Genomic DNA, 17,354 nt, shown 5'->3' on the forward strand with positions numbered 1-17,354 from the left:
TCCCTTGGAGAAGGAAATAGCAACCCACTCCAGTATTTTTGCCTGGAGAATCCTATGGACAGACCATGGGGTCACAAAGAGTCAGACATGACTGAGCAGCTAACACTAACACTCCCCTCTTTGAAGGGACATGAGTCTTCTTTTCCCACCCAGGATCATTATATGGTTAGCTCTTGCATTTCTTCAGTTCTAACTTTACTCAGTTTGTTGTTTCAGCCTACCAAAGTCCTTCAAAGGAAATGAAATACGTTTAATCTGACAATGTAACCCAGCATGTTTGGATGTGCTTAACTTTATACATCTCACTTGGAGGAACAGAGCTCAAAATTCATGAATAATCTATCAGCGAAGCTCTGGCTCTAGAAGACAGTTCCCTTGCTATATACACACCATCCAGAAAAAAACTTTTTAACAACTGTTTCCCTTGACTTGGTCCTGTCCTGGGACCTAGAGATGATGACAGTGATGAACTTAAGAGGCAATTCTTTCCACCTTTGAGCTGGCAATTGTTTAAAGGCTAGATTTCATGCCTATGGTAATTTTACCCACAGTCAAAGATAATCAAAGTATGTGTACACCTACATGAGTTGAAAAGGACATATAAGGAATGAAGTATTTCTGATAATTTTCTGTTCAAGGTGAAAGGTTGTTGCGTGAAAGATGACAGGATTCTTGACCTCTGGAGGAGAGGAATTCAATCCGGGGCCAGTGACGAGGCTTGATCACTCATAGCTTTGTGTGACAAAGTTTTATTAAAGTATAAAAGTGATAGACAAAGCTTCTGATATTGACATCAGAAGGGGGCAGAAGGAGTGCCCCCTTGCTAGTTTTTCGCAAGCTGTTTTATGTCTGTTAGAAAGCTATTAATCAGATAAGAGAGACAGCTCAAGACTGAGGGAGTTTCACCAGGCCCCTCTCCCACTGTATACATTTTTTTGAGATAGGATGGAATGAGGTGTGTCATCCCCCAGCCATAAAACAATTGATATGAATACTGGTTTGTTGAGCTATTATAAGCCCAAGGTTTGAGAAAAGAAAAAGTTAGGTAGAACCATTTTGAAGAAAGGCAAATTCCAAAGCAAATACATAGTTTCATTAACATAGCTTAAGTAAAACATTTTCATAAGGAAAATGCATTGGTTAGCTCAAAGTTTGAGAAAAGTTCAGTTCAGGTGGAAACAGGTATCATCATGGCAACACAGAATTTTATGAGAAACCTTTTATTTTTGTATAGAGAAGGAAAAAAATCTGACACCTGCTGCTTAAGGGAGAGAGAAAAAATTCTGACACTTGCAGCCTATTTCCTCCCTTTGGAGATACCTGGCCTTCCTGCCTGTTACCCTCTCAAAGGGACATATTAGAAGAGAAAGGGGAAATAATTCACTTAATTTTACATAGAAAAGGGTATGGATACTTTTTAAAAAATGTTCACATTGTTCCACCTAGATTATAAATTGTTTGTTAGTTTATACATAATGGTATAGTCCCCAGTTCATAGCAAAATAGGAAATGAATTATATGTAGATTTGAAAATTTAATGACCTCAGGAACTAACCAAAGTTATTTTGTCACTGAAGGAAAGGACCTATTGGAAAGCGATTCTCAGGGTCAGAATTATTGCAAGAAACCTTTTTGAATAGAGGTTCCTATCAGAATATAAGATGGGCAGATCAGAGAAGGAATAGTGAGATATTTAATCCTAACGTCTTAGTGTGACATAATGATGAATGTATTTGGTCACTGCTCTTGGTTCCTGACACAAAGGTCATGAAACCCTTGTAATTTCCTGAGTGATGGGAGTGATAGGAACATCTTACACAGAACTGTTAAATCCCTTGGAATTTCCTAGGTGATAGGAACATATGCTCTCATAAAGTGACTCTGGGTGGGCTTCTGCCTATCTCTTAAGTGCGACTGGTCACCAGAAAGACCAAACCATGATTAGAAGCTTGGAACTTTCTACTTTATCCTCATATACTATGGGGATGGGAGAGGGGCTAGAAATTGAGTTAATAATTATTCATTTAAATATATATATGTCATCATTTGAATTTCCTATCTTTAAAATGTAGCCATGAGTCAAGTATATATTTTTTAAAGGAAAGGCAACATACATATGTATATGTTTAATAATATGTGTAATGATATATACATGTTTGTCAAAAAAGGACCTTCCATATTGTGTTGGGGGGCTTCCCTGGTAGCTCAGCTGGTAAAGAATCCACCTGAAACGTGGGAGACCTGGGTTCAATCCCTGGGTTGGGATGATCCTCTGGAAAAGGGAATGGCTACCCATTTCAGTATTCTTGCCTGGAGAATTCCATGGACAGAGGAGCCTGGCAGGCTACAGTCTGTGGGGTCACAAAGAGTCGGACACAACTGAGTGACTTTCACTTTCACTATTGTGTTGGGGGGTCCCCAAGACCACCCTCATGTCTGATAATCTGCTAGAAAGACTGATAGAACTCAGAAAACTTGTTATCCTCCAGGTTACATGTATTATAGAAAGAATAGACACTAAAATCGGCAAAGGAAAAAGGAAAAACCACACCCACACTGATTTAGGGTGGAAGCTATAGATCCCATGGTGTCAGTGGACCTCTGCAGGGACTGGAAACTAAAATCAGGCCTGTGGGTTTCCTTCCAGCCTGCTGGGATCCAGCCCCAGATAAAGACTGGACATTGGGGTTCAGGGGAGCTCCTGGTTGGTGATACCCCCTGCCTGCCTGCTGTCACACATTTATGTCAGGAAAGTAACCCTCACTATTATATATAAAATAGATAACCATGGGAATTCTCTGGCAGTCCCATGGTTAGGACTCTGCCCTTCTACTGCAGGGGACACAGATTCTATCCTTGGTTGGGGAACTACTATTCTGCAAGCCTGAAGGTGTGGCCAAATGAAAAACATAACCAAGAGCCTATAGTATAGGACAGAGAACTATACTAAATATTTTGTAGTAACCTATTAAGGAAAAGAATCTGAAAAAGAATATATATTCACGTATGTGCATGCTAAGTCACTTGAGTCATGTCTGATGCTTTCTGACTCTATGGACTATAGACTGTCAGGCTCTTCTATCCATGGGATTCTCTAGGCAAGAATACTGGAGTAGGTTGCTATGCCCTCCTCCAGATCTTCCCGAACCTGCGTCTCTTATGTCTCCTGCATTGGCAGGTGGGTTCTCTACCACTAGCACCATGTGGGAAGCCCAATATATATGAATAATTGAATTGTTTTGCTATATATCTGAAACTAACACAACATAAATAGACTATACTTCAATTTTAAAAAGTTAATATTTTTTAAATTAAAGGGATTTATTATGTATATGTCAAACTCTGGCTTCCCTGGTGGCTCAGATGGTAAAGAATCTGCCTGCAATTCTGGAGACCTGGGTTCGATCCTTGGGTTGAGAAGATCTGGAGAAGGGAATGGCAACCTACTCCAGTATTCCTGCCTGGAGAATCCCATGGACACAGGAGCCTAGCCGGCTGGAGTCCAGTGTTGCAAAGAGTCAGACACTACTCAGCGACTAACACCATGTAAAACTGACTCACTTTTCTGTGCATCTGAAACTAACACAACATTGTAAATCAGCTATACTTCAGTTAAAAAATAAGGGGGAATAAAGTCACACTGCCCATGATTCCATTGTTGGAAAGGCAGCTGGAAGCTCCATTTGGAACTTCCCCAGACTCGGCCCTTCCAGTCTGTTCCCTTGGCTGATGTTAATCTGTGTCTACTTTAGCTGTTATGAACCCTCATTTTGAGTAGAACAGCTTTCAGTAATCCTGAGCCCCTCTTACAAATTATTGTCATTTTAGGGAATATTGGAAATAGAACTAACTTCTTGCTATGACCTTTGGTTACATGACTATCAAGTCACTTTCTGAGAATTGTTTATGGCACTGGCTATAGGGTTAAACATATTGAAGCCAACAGATGAACCTGGGGTTTGTGCCACAGCCTGTGTTCTCAAGATCTGTTTCCTCAGGGTGAGTGAGTCTTCGAGCATAGGGCTGGGGTGATGGGAGAAATATGAGCTGGAGCAGGGCATAAACTGGGTAGTATCCCTGTAAATGACTGTCAAAGACTTCTTGGGGAGGCGATGAAGATGCACGGAACTGGGAAAACCAGTTCTTTGAGGTCATTGTTGTACACGGATATTCATAGTTCTATTTGCAGTATCCAAAAAAACGAACCAATTCAAAGGTCCACCCATTGGTAAATGATTATCCAGTGAGTATCCAACAATGAATACTAAAGCAACAAAAAGGAACGAACTATTGATACTTTAGTAATGATGAATTTCAAAACAATTATGCTATGTGAAAGAAGCCAGAACCTACAGTACTAATTTTACGAAAAGAATGCAGACTAATGTATAGTGACAGAAGACTGTCCTGTGCTGCCTAGGATATGCAAGTTTTGTATTTCGGCCGTGTAATTAGCACACTTGAGAAGTGGCTCACAACGTCCACTGTTTCTGCTCACATTGTGATCGCTATACTAATCAGTTTCCCAAACCTCGGTTTTCCTCAAACACTTAACCTGACAATTCCACGCCTAGCCCCGCCCCGCACGAAGCACTTGCTTTGAGTACGGACACAGAACTTCTAAGATGGCTGCTTCCACAGTGCTCCTGCCTAATGGCTACAGAGCGCCTCCATTTTTTTTTTCCAAGCATGCGTAAGTTTTCTTACGGTCTCTAGATCTTTTCGGGGTTAAACCAGTGATCCAGATGTTCGGAAGTAATTTTAATTTCCCACAGAGCTGAGACGCCACAGCCATTAACAGCCGCTTAGAATGTATGCCCGCACCCTTCTGGTCTTGATGGGCTCCGACCTTAGAAAGCGGGCCCTGTCCATTCAAACGAATTTACCCTCACGTCATGATTGCTTTGTATGAGCTCAAACCTCTTAAAATGGCCCCATTTTCCTTGGGCCAGGAAATAGAATTTCGGCCGTGGTTTCTCAGCAGACCCGTATGCCGTCTATACGACAGAAGCGCAAAGATGGCGGCCCCCAGGGGGCCGAGGCGGCCATGGTGGCGCGTACATATGAGCTCATAAGGAAATGCCGGAAACGCCCTATCGTTCACCATAGAAACGCGGTAAAAACGCCGTTGACCCTTGACGGTTGGTGTCCGTAGAGGGGGCTGGGCGAGGGGACCAGAAGTAAAAGAAGCTTAGGGAAGAAAGTTAGGCCCTGAAGAGGTGGCTGCAGGTTCAGGAGAGAACCAGGTGGGTTTGTGTGTCTGTAAAAGGCGGGGACGGGGGCGGGCTGTCGGCCTTTAGGTGGGTTGTGGCTCCTTCCTGCCCGTGAAGGTAGCACGAGGGGGGGTGGCGGTTTGATTTTGTTTTTGAGGGGAGCGTGTACTGAACGTCCGTGATCGGAGTGTCTTTGGGGTCAGTCATGGGCTCTGGTGGTCACCGAAAAGTCTGAACAGATCAACTACCGAGAGTCCTGAGGTCAGGGTTTAGCATCTTGGCGGTTGACAACTAGTGCGGTGGGGATTGTCAGTGAATGCGGCGTCTTGTTCGGGTTTTCGAATAATTTGGAGCTCAAAGTCGAGGAACCATTAAGGGAGGTCAGTATACGTGTGTATCTGACCTGGTTTGGTGTTAGTCGGGTGGGGGGTGAGGTGGGTAATGGTCACTGTCTTTCGTGCAGAAATGCGTGACGCAGAAGGCTTGGAGGCTCCGGAACCCTGGTAGGTTCGTGTGTTTAGCTCAGACTTTGGCTAATGAACTTAACATTCCCCGAAAACTTCAGGTCCAAGTCCCTGGACCCACCAGTTTTCTAGTCCCTTTAAATTTTGTCTTTATTCTTCTTCCTGCAAGTTGACTCCCTTATTCATTTCCCCAGTATTTATATTTTTGAATTGTTTTTATATTTGTATTTATAGCTCATATTCTTTTTTTTTTTTTTTTTTTTGAGTTTTGTGGGGTTTTTTTTATTTTTTATTTTAATTGGAGGCTAATTACTTTACAATACTCTGGTGGTTTTTGCCATGCATTCACATGAATCAGCCATGGGTGTATATGTGTTCCCCATCCTGATCCTCACTCCCACCTCCCTCCCCATCCCTTCCCTCAGGGTCCTCCCAGTGCACCAGCCCTGAGCACCCTATCTCATGCATTGAACCTTGACTGGTGATCTATTTCACATATGACAATATACATGTTTCAATGCTATTCTCCCAAATCGTCCCACACTCACCTTGTCCCACAGAGTCCAAAAGTCTGTTCTTTACATCTGTGTCTCTTTTGCTGTCTCGCATATAGGGTCATCATTACCATCTTTCTAAATTCCATATATATGTGTTAGTATACTGTATTGGTGTTTTTCTTTCTTACTTTGCTCTGTATAATAAGCTCCAGTTTCATCCACCTCACTAGAACTGATTCAAATGCATTTTTTTTTAATAGCTGAGTATCCACAGCTTTCTTATCCATTCGTCTGCTGATGGACATCTAGGTTGCTTCCTTGTCCTGCCTATTGTAAACAGTCCTGCTATGAACATTGGGGTACACGTGTCTCTTTCAATTCCAGTTTCCCCAGTGTGTATGCCCAGCAGTGGGATTGCTGGGTCGTATGGCAGTTCTGCTTCCAGTTTTTAAAGGAATCTGCGCACTGTTCTCCATAGTGGCTATACTAGTTTGCATTCCCACCAACAGTGTAAGAGGGTTCTTTTTTCTCCACACCCTCTCCAGCATTTATTGTTTGTAGACTTTTTGACAGCCATTCTGACCAGTGTGAGATGGTACTTCATTGTGGTTTTGATTTGCATTTCTCTGATAATGAGTGATGTTGAGCATCTTTTCAAGTGTTTGTTAGCCATCTGTATGTCTTCTTTGGAGAAATGTCTATTTAGTTCTTTGGCCTATTTTTTGATTGGGTCATTTATTTTTCTGGAATTGAGCTGCAGGTGCTGCTTGTATATTTTTGAGATTAATTCTTTGTCAGTTGCTTCATTGGCTTTTATTTTCTTCCATTCTGAAGTCTGTCTTTTCACCTTGCTTATAGTTTCCTTTGTTGTGCAAAAGCTTTTAAGTTTAATTAGGTCCCATTTGTTTATTTTTGCTTTTATTTCCATTACTCTGGGAAGTGGGTCATAGAGGATCCTGCTGTGATTTATGTCAGAGAGTGTTTTGCCTATGTTTTCCTCTAGGAGTTTTATAGTTTCTGGCCTTACATTTAGATCTTTAATTCATTTTGAGTTTATTTTTGTGTATGGTGTTAGAAATTGTCCTAGTTTCATTCTTTTACAAGTGGTTGACCAGGTTTCCCAGCACCACTTGTTAAAGAGATTGTCTTTTCTCCATTGTATATTCTTGCCTCCTTTGTCAAAGGTAAGGTGTCCATAGGTGCGTGGATTCATCTCTGGGCTTTCTATATTGTTTCATTGATCTATGTTTCTGTCTTGTGCCAGTACCATACTGCCTTGATGACTGTAGCTTTGTAGTATAGCCTGAAGTCAGGCAGGTTGATTCCTCCAGTTTGATTCTTCTTTCTCAAGATTGTATAGCTCATATTCTTTTTCTGATTTGCTCATTGGTCCTTGTGTTGAAAATGTATTTAAACAAGGGATATGAAGACTTTTTAAAGAGATGTCAGGGCAACAAAATTTAAAGGAAGGATTTTACAGTTTCTCAATCCCCAGATGGCTTTGTCTGTATAACTGTGCTGAAAATTACCTGCCACTGAAATGTAGTGATGTCCTAATTCTCCTTGGCCACTTCCCCCATCAAATTCATGCTACTCCCACATATTCAGGGAATTAGGTTTCACTGGCCGGAGGTGTGAAATTTTCTGGGAAATTAAATGGAGAGACAGAAATACTGGGGACCGTAGTATTAAGGTGAGCTCACAGAAAGTAGGAATATAATCCTAAAAGTAATTTTGCTTTTCAACCCACAGGTTTAACCAACAGACAAGATATGAATAAAGAAAGAGAAGGACCTAGATATTGTTATTTATGGGGACACTCTGGCAGCTGTGATATCTAACTAGAAATTAACAGGAATATCCAGAAGAGACAGAACCTCTGCATTGCCAACTCTTTTCAGAGAACAGAGAATATGATCCAGGCGCAGGTTACTCATGTCTTATTTTATTCTCTCCTTTATTCCTTAATGGATTTGTAGAGCCTGTAAAAAAAAAAAAAATCCAGTTCAGTAGAGAGAAATAAACTGAATCTAACCCCAACACCATGGCAAAGTGCGATTAAGAATGTAGTGTTTATGTGATTCCTATGAAACTATAGTGTTAGAACATCATGTGTATCTGTCACTGACTCTGTGTGCGCACCTGCAGATGTGTGTCTATTTACAAATGTATGTGGGTTCATGCACATATCTGTGTACACATCTGTTAGGACGTTTTGTGCAAAAAATTACACTCTTAAAGAACATCCTATTGCCCTAAGATGATATAATTTAAACATCCAAACGAATAATGACTGCAATTGTTCAGTGAATATTAGCTGTATAAAATTCCATTTGTCTATGTGCTGTACTGTTTTTAGTCACTCAGTTGTGTCTGACTCTATGTGACTCCATGAGCTTTAACCTGCCAAGTTCCTCTGTCCATGAAATTCTCTAGGCAAGAATACTGGAGTGGGTTGCCATTTCCTCCTCCAGGGGATCTTCCCCACCCAGGGATTGAACCCACGTCTCCTGTGTCTCCTGCATTGCAGACAGATTCTTTACCCACTGAGCCATTTGTCTATAGTCATACTCAAAAAAACTGTGTTAAACTATGTAAAGCATTTAGAGGAGTGCCTGCCACGTGGTAAGGGCTGTATGAGGTCATCCATGCCTTTAGTCTTTGACAGCACTTAATACTAGGATATTATCAAATTGTATGATTTTCAGTAATCAATTTTTTTTTTTGGGCCGTATTTTGCATTTACCTCATCACAGATGAGGTTGAAATCGGTCTTGTATATTAATTGATCAGCTGCATTTTTTCTCTTGAGAAATGTCTGTCCTTATCATTTTTACATTAACAAGATTATCTTTTTCTTCTGATTAATGAATCATTCCTATGTACTATATATTGATTCTTTCTCTTTTATTTTAACCTCGCAACGTGGCATGTGGGACCTTATTTCCTTGACCAGAGATTGAACATGCACTCCCTGCAGTGGAAGCATGGATTCTTAAGCACTGGACTCCTGGGGAAGTCCTCTTTGTTTATAAAAAATATTTTCCTGGCTTGTCACTTTTCTTTCAGCTTTGCTCATGATATCTTCTTTAAAATCTTTTTTAAATTGAAGTATAGTTGATTTACAATGTTATGTTAATTTCTGCTGTATACCAAAGTGATTCTGTTATACATGTATATACATTCTTTTTTCATACGATTTTCCGTTATGGCTTGTCACAGTATATTCTCTGTGCAGAACATTAGAACTTTATTTATCCATTCTATATATATGATAGTTTGCATCTGCTAATCCCAAACTCCCAACCCATTTCTCCTCCAACTCCCACTTTGGCAACCATAAGTCTATTCTCTGTGTGAGTCTGTCTCTATTTTGTAACTAGGTTCCTTTGTGTCATATTTTAGACATGGGACTGAGCCTTTACCGAATGCCACATGGTGCTCTCTTCAGGTTGATTGTGTCAGAATTGAATGGTAGGACACACAGCTTGTGTCAGACAGTTGCTTGGTGGTGTGTTTAAAAAAAACATGAAAATTGGTGTCAAAATCGTACTTAATATGAACAGGACAGCTTCCTTTATATTCTTTATGAATGAATTGAAGAGAAACACTCATATTAAACCAGGAATCTATTACTCCAGGAAATCTTGTTATTCAAGGATGTGGCTGTGGAATTCACATGGGAAGAGTGGCAGCTCCTGACCCCTGCTCAGAAGACCCTGTACCGGGATGTGATGCTGGAGAACTATAGCAACCTGGTGTCCGTGGGTGAGGACAGCTCCCTTGGGTCCTTCAGAGGGTCCCCAATCAGTGGCTTTTATTTTTTCAGCTGCTTAAACTTTGAAATACTGCAGTGCCCTATGGCAGATTCTTATTGCCTCTTCTAGCTCCTGTTGAAAGGATATATACAATGTGCTATGAACTGTTTTTATGCCCAACATGACTGACACCAAATGTCTGGGTTTTTTCTATACTAGTAACCAATTCTCCTACTCTCCATGTACAGCCTGGGTGTCCCGCAATTCAATCCTCTTTTGACAGTAACCACCCAAATTCAGCATCATACCCCAGAGGCTTACAGGCTCACTTCAGATGTTAGTTGAACATATTAGGTGTCCAGGGTACCCACACTTCTGTTTGACTTGACTATAAACTGAGCCTTTGGGACTTCCCTAGTGGTCCAGTGGTTGAGACTTCGCACTTCAAATGCAGGGAGCACAAGTTTGATCCCTGGTTGGGAAACTAAGGTCCCACATGCCACGGGGCATGGCCAAAAAAAAAAAAAAAAATTACATTAAAAAAAAATATCAAGTATTCCCATTCTCCACCCCTCAGCATTTGACAGTTTGTTAGAATGGCTGACAGAACTCAGGAAAGCACTTAACTTACCATTACCAGTTTATTATAAAGGATAAAACTCAGGAAAAGCCAAATGGAAGAGATGCTGGGGCAGAGTTAAGGGGGAGGGATCATGGTCCTTCCACGAGTGCTCCAAGTGTGTCACCTTGATGTGGTCATCAACCCAGAAGCTCCCCCAGCCTGGTTGTGTAAGGGGTTTTATGCTGATTTCATTGTGAAGGCATGTTTTTTTAAGTCACTGGCTGTGGGTGGTTAACTCAGTCTCCAGTCCTCTCTTTCTGTGGCGGGGGTGAAAAGTGAAAGAAAGTGAAAGTCTCTCAGTCATGTCTGACTCTTTGCAACCTCATGGGCTATACAGTCCACAGAATTTTCCAGGCCAGAATACTGGAGTGGTTAGCCTATCGCTTCTCCAGCGGATCTTCCTGACCCAGGAATCGAATGGGGGTCTCCTGCATTGCAGGTGGATTCTTTACCAACTGAGCTATCAGGGAAGCTCATGGCAGGGGTAGGAGGAGCTGAAATTTCTAACCTTCTGTTCATGCCTTGGTTTTTCTGGCAGCCAGTCTCCACTCTTAAACTCCCTAGGGCCCCTAGTCACCAGTCATCTTATCAGCACACAGAAGACACCCATCACTCTTGGAGACCAAGGGTGTTGGAAGTTCTTGTGCCAGCAACTGGAATTTGACCAAATGCTGTAACAAAAGAGGTTTCTGCCATGCCTCTCACATAGGAAATTACAAGGGCTTCATTTTTATTTTAATTTTAAAAATATTTATTTGGCTGTGCCAGGTCTTCCCAGGTGGCGCTAGTGGTAAAGAACCCGCCTGCCAGTGTAGGAGATACAAGAGACTATGGTTTGATCCCTGGGTCAGGAAGATCCCCTGGAGAAGGTCATGGCAACCCACTCCAGTATTCATGCCGAAGAATCCCATGGACAGAGAACCTAGCGGGTTAGAGTCTGTAGGGTCACAAAGAGTCAGACACAACTGAAGTGACTTAGTACACACACCAGGTCTTAGTTGTGGCAAAAAGGATCTTCAAGCTCTGTTGTGGCATATGGGATCTTTAGTTACAGCATATGGGATCTAGTTCCATGACCATGGATCAAACCCAGGCCCTCTGCATTGGGAGCTTGGAGTCTTAGCCACTGGACCACCAGGGAAGTCCCTATGAGGGCTGCAGAAGCTCTCTGCCAGAAACCATGGGTGGAGACCAAAGCGATATCATCATATCATAACATCCCATGAGTCTCTCCTGAGTGCAAAGCCTCTGCTTGGCAGATGTGAAAACCAATCCCTCAAATGTAAAATTCTCCTGTCTTGACCAGCCCCAGCCCAATTCAGTGGGACTAAGTCTTCTATCATTTCCCATAAACAGGGTATCGAGTCAGCAAATCAGATGTGCTGTTCAAGTTGGAACAAGGGGAAGAACGATGGATGACAGAAGATGAAATACACAGTCATACCTGGCCAGGTGAGTGAGAAATGGTTGGTAATTGCAGATGTCCTGAGCTAGACAGGGAGAAGAGGCTGGGGAGTGTCTGAAAATGCAGAAATTGTGCCTCTGCATAGCTCTTCCCATAAAAGAACTTTTAGGCCTTGAGAGGGAAATATACCCGTTTTTGCTTCTGAGATCTGATCCTTGATTTTATTTTACATCTTGATTTTTGTTTGCCTTGTTTTTGCCTTCCTTGGATTTTATAACTCCTTTGAACCCTGTCACAAATCTGTTTCACTTCTCTGGCTGTGGAATTCCACCTTCCAGGCCTCAGCTCAAGAAGAAATCTTTGTGTTTTTTTTTGTTTGTTTTTTTAAATTTTTGGCCACACTTTAAATTTTTTTTTTTTTTTTTTTTAATTTTGGCATGTGGGATCAAACCCATGTGCCCTACAGTGGAAGTACAGAGTCTTGACCACTGGCCCACCAGGGAAGTCCCTGTATTACTTTGGTTTTACCAATGTGTAAGAAATAAGGAACATTTATACAGGGAGTGTTTGTTTCATACTGTTGTTATAAGGTTGCCACTAAAGTACCATTTTTAAAAAAACACCAAGGAATTTTTTAACCAATTTTATTCCAAACAGGAATAAAAAGGATTCATTATTCTCTTCTTTCCTAGAAACTGGCAACATTGGTAATCATCTGCAGGTTGACTGGGAAAATAAAAAAATGCTGAAAGGTATTGAACAATACCAGGAACGTAATACATTTGGAAATCCTGTTCTTCAAAGCCAAAGTTATTTCTGTTTCAGGCAAAATCATGATATGTTTGAGTTCTATATAAAAACTTTGAAGACAAATTCAAGTTTAGTCATTCAGAGCCAAAGCTATGAAATTAAAAACTCTACTAAATGTAATGGAGATGGGAAATCATTTCTGTTTGGTAAACATGAAAAATGTCATTCTCCAGTTAAATGCCCTGTAAGTGCAAAACCCATCAGCACTAAGTCCCAAGTCATTAAGCACCAAATAACTCACAACATAGAGAAAGCCCATATATGCAGTGAATGTGGGAAAGCCTTTGTTAAGAAGTCTCAGCTCACTGATCATCAGAGAGTTCATACAGGAGAGAAACCTTATGGATGCAATCTGTGTGCAAAAGTATTCTCCCGGAAGTCCAGGCTCAATGAACATCAGAGAATTCATGAGAGAGAGAAATCTTTTATATGCAGTGATTGTGGAAAAGTCTTCATCACGAAGAGCCGTCTGATTGAACACCAGCGAACTCACACAGGAGAGAAACCTTATGTATGCAGTGACTGTGGAAAAGGCTTCCCAGGGAAGCGTAATCTCATCTTACATCAGCGAAATCATACTGGAGAGAAATCCTATGTATGTAGTGAATGTGGAAAAGGCTTCACTGCAAAGAGCATGCTCACTATACACCAGCGAACTCACACCGGAGAGAAACCATACATCTGCAGTGAATGTGGGAAAGGCTTTACCACAAAGCACTATGTCATCATCCACCAACGGAATCATACAGGAGAGAAACCCTACATATGCAATGAATGTGGGAAAGGTTTCATTATGAAGAGCCGTCTGACCGAACATCAGCGAATTCATACAGGAGAGAAGCCGTATATGTGCAATGAATGTGGAAAAGGCTTTTCCAGGAAGGGTAATCTGATTGTACATCAGAAGACTCATACAGTAGAGAAATCCTATGTATGTAGTGAATGTGGAAAAGGCTTCACCTTGAAGAGCATGCTTACCGTACATCAACGAACTCACACTGGAGAGAAACCCTACATCTGCAGTGAGTGTGGGAAAGGCTTCCCATTAAAGAGTCGGCTGGTCGTGCATCAGCGAACACATACTGGTGAAAAACCTTACCGATGCAGTGAATGTGGGAAAGGCTTCGTTGTGAACAGTGCACTAATGATACATCAGCGAACTCACACTGGAGAGAAACCCTATACATGCAATGAATGTGGAAAAGAGTTTGCCTTTAAGAGCAATCTTGTGGTACATCAGCGAACTCATACTGGAGAGAAACCCTTTACATGCAGTGAGTGTGGAAAAGGTTTCACCATGAAACGCTATCTCATTGTACATCAACAAATTCATATGGGAGAGAAGTCCTATATATGCAGTGAATGTGGAAAAGGTTTTGTCATGGAAACAGAGCTCATTTTACATCAGCAGATTCATACTGGAGAGAAACCTTATGCCTGCAGTGAATGTGGCAAAGGCTTCTTTGTGAAAAGCCGTCTAGTGGTTCATCAGCGGACTCATACAGGAGAGAAACCTTTTGTATGCAGTGATTGTGGAAAAGGCTTCTCCTCAAAAAGGAATCTCCTTGTACATCAGAGAACTCATAATGGAAACAAACCATTAAAGCGATGACTATGATTACACCTACAGGAAGAAAATAGGTTTGTCCAACATCAGAGATTTCTAACCTTTATATATACTGACTGTGGAAAATCCTATTCAGCATTGGTATTGGTCTCATTACCCACCAGAAAATTTACACAGGAGACAAACTGTATGTATGCAATTGATGTGAGAAAGCCTTCAACACAAATTCAACACTCATTGTACCTCAAAGAACTCATAAAAGAGACAGACTGAATCCAGTGATTGGGGGTAATCTTTTGTCAACCCTTGTTAATACACATGAGAAACATATAGGTCAAAGTATATAATTCTTTGTAGAAACTCTGAACTCATTATATACAAGTGAATTTTTTAGGATAAAAAAGATGATAGTTCAGTGAACTCTTTAAACATAAGTGTGCTCCTAGCATACTTGACTATCGTCAGTGTAGATTAGCCTGCTGCTAGATTTCACCCTTAGGAAATATGAAATTTGCATAGGGGTGAAATTTAATGAAGAGAATGTGCTAGTGCCTTCAGTGATCAGTTACCTAACATTGTATGTCTAAATTAACATGTAGGAAAAGCTCTGATACATTCAATGCAGAAAAAGCTCAAGGAAGCATTTTTAGGTACTAATTATATGAAAAGTGTATGCTAAGATAAATCCTATGAATGGAGAGGCTAGGAAAGCCTTCTATGGAAATAAAAAACCCTATCTCATCAGTGATCATAATAGATCACCAATGAGCTCATACATAGTAACAATATGATGATCGTGGGAAAGCCTTTGCCTGGAAATAAAACCTCAGTAAGTTGCCTGATATGCATGCTGGAGAAAAATTTTCAGATGGCAATGAATATGGCAGGATTTCAGTGATACATTCTGCCTCATTGCTTTTCATGAATTCACACAGAAATAAAATGGTTATGGACCCACTAAATATGGAGTAACTTTAGCAAAATATCAGAATTTTGAAGGAAAGAAACCTCATGAAAATGACATATACTTGAACTTTCTATCACATGTCTAAATTTATTATACACCTGATGTCCATTTTGGGGCAGAATACCTTGAACCATATCAATGATTCCATAATTTTAAAGTGGGCTAGTCTCGACACTAATTTGTATTGTTATATACAATACAGGAGTGTTCTGTGCCCACTTTGTATTATTATATGTTTCACTCTTGCATTTCTTAGGTTCTAAATTCAGCTGTCTACAATGTACTTCAAAGTAAAAAGGAATATATTCATAAATGTAATCCAATATAACGATGTATTTATCTAAGTTTATAAGTAGGATTAGGTAGTTTACAAAGACTTTAAAAATGATTTTTCTAAAATTCGTTTTGAAATAGTTTTAGACTCCCAAGTAATTACAAAATATAGCAAGTTCCCACATACCCTTACTCAGTTTCTTCAGTGGTGTTATCTTACATAACCATAATACATCATCAAACCCCAAAAAATGACATTGGTGCAGTGCTGTTAAGTAAACTGGATCTTATTTGGATTTTAGTAGGTTTTTGCATGCACTAATTTTATGAAGTTTTTTGTTTTTAGTATATAGTTTTAAGAAATTTTATCTTATACATAAGATTTCTGTAAACCCCACCACAATTGGGATGCAGAATTGTGCCCACACAAAGAAACATCCTCATGTTACCCCTCTGTGGTCACACTCTTCCCCCAACCCTGACCATGGTGACCACTGGTCAAATTCCATCACTCCAACTTGGTTATTTCAACAATGCTGTTAAAATGGAATCATACTGTGTGTAGCCTTTGAGATAGGTTTCGTTTCACTCAGCAAATTGCTGTTAAGATCCATCCAATTTTTTTGGTGTATAAATAGTTTTACTTGTTAATAGTATTCTTTTGTATGGATGTACAATAACTATCTATTAACTATTGACAGATGTCTGGGTTGTTTTCCAGTGTTTCATTGTTTTGAATAAAACCCTATGAACATTTATGGACCCAACTTTATGGGAAAGTAAGTATTTGTTCCTTTGGAGTAAATACCCAGCTGTCATATGTTACATTTGTGTTTAACTTTATAAGAAACTGCCAAATTTTTCTTTAGTGGCTGTACTAATTAACATTCTCACCAGTAGTGTATGAACACCCTGGATGTTCCATGTCTTTTCTAGCAGTTGGCACTGTCATACTTGATTCCAGCCATCCTGTCACATACGTGGTAGTAGATAATGATGGCCTTAATTTACAGTTCCCTAACAGTGATATCTCAACACTTCTACCTACATTGAGAACCATATCAGGTAAAGTTGTCATGTCTGCTTTCAACCACCCAATGTAACTTTAAAAAACTCGAAAGGAGACTAGCCTATTATATTTGATGACCTATTTACCCTTTCCATTCCTTTTTCTTCATTCCTGATGTCACATGTTTCCTTCTGTTATTTTCTTTTTGTCAGTCTCCTTTATCAATTCTTTTTGGGCAGGTCTGCTTGCAATAAATTCTTAGTTTTCCAAGCAATAGATCTATTCTCTTGTCTCTATCCAGTTATTTTCTTTGATATAATAAGGATATTTAACTCAGTTTATAAATGATGAGTCTTGCTTTTAGGGGCAAAAGAAAAGGACATTTGCCATACAGTATTGTGGCAGTATTCAATATCCAACTGCATGGTGAGTAATTCATTCCTTTAAAAGTATTTGTTAAGCATCTACATTTGGCCAGACACTGTTTTAGTCACTGGAGACTCATCAGAACAAAACAGGCAAAGCCACGGCCTTCGTGGAGCATAGAGTCTAGTGAAGGTGACTGAGTAAAATACACATCAGAATATCAGTTCTGATAAATGTTTTGGAGAAATATTAAGGCTAGTACATACGCTGTCATGGGGAAGCTATTTTAGAAAGTGTTTCCAACGAAGGCTCTTCTGGGCAAATGTAATTTGAATCAACACCTAAATGTACCAGGGGGAGCCAAGAAGATCTGTTGCGAGCCAAGAACACTCTAGATGTTTTT

General features: G+C 40.3%; 1 protein-coding gene across 6 annotated transcripts; it reads left to right on the forward strand.

Annotated features, from left to right (window-relative positions):
* Window positions 1-3,314: 3,314 nt before the first annotated feature.
* On the forward strand, window positions 3,315-16,863 carry LOC109572170 (zinc finger protein 432-like). Of its 6 annotated transcripts, XM_070771547.1 has the most exons (6): window positions 4,750-5,246; window positions 5,677-5,716; window positions 7,927-8,102; window positions 9,816-9,942; window positions 11,911-12,006; window positions 12,652-16,863. In XM_070771547.1, the coding sequence occupies exons 3-6, from the start codon at window positions 8,088-8,090 to the stop codon at window positions 14,379-14,381; spliced, it is 1,968 nt and encodes a 655-aa protein (XP_070627648.1). In that variant the 5' UTR covers window positions 4,750-5,246; window positions 5,677-5,716; window positions 7,927-8,087; the 3' UTR covers window positions 14,382-16,863. The 6 variants fall into 6 exon arrangements, with proteins under 6 accessions (XP_070627649.1, XP_070627652.1, XP_070627648.1 ...); XM_070771548.1 differs by lacking the exons at window positions 4,750-5,246; window positions 5,677-5,716 and adding an exon at window positions 3,315-4,693; XM_019978741.2 differs by lacking the exon at window positions 5,677-5,716.
* The last annotated feature ends 491 nt before the right edge of the window (window positions 16,864-17,354 follow it).

Source organism: Bos indicus, chromosome 18 (assembly GCF_029378745.1).
Source record: "Bos indicus isolate NIAB-ARS_2022 breed Sahiwal x Tharparkar chromosome 18, NIAB-ARS_B.indTharparkar_mat_pri_1.0, whole genome shotgun sequence".
NCBI lineage: Eukaryota > Metazoa > Chordata > Mammalia > Artiodactyla > Bovidae > Bos > Bos indicus.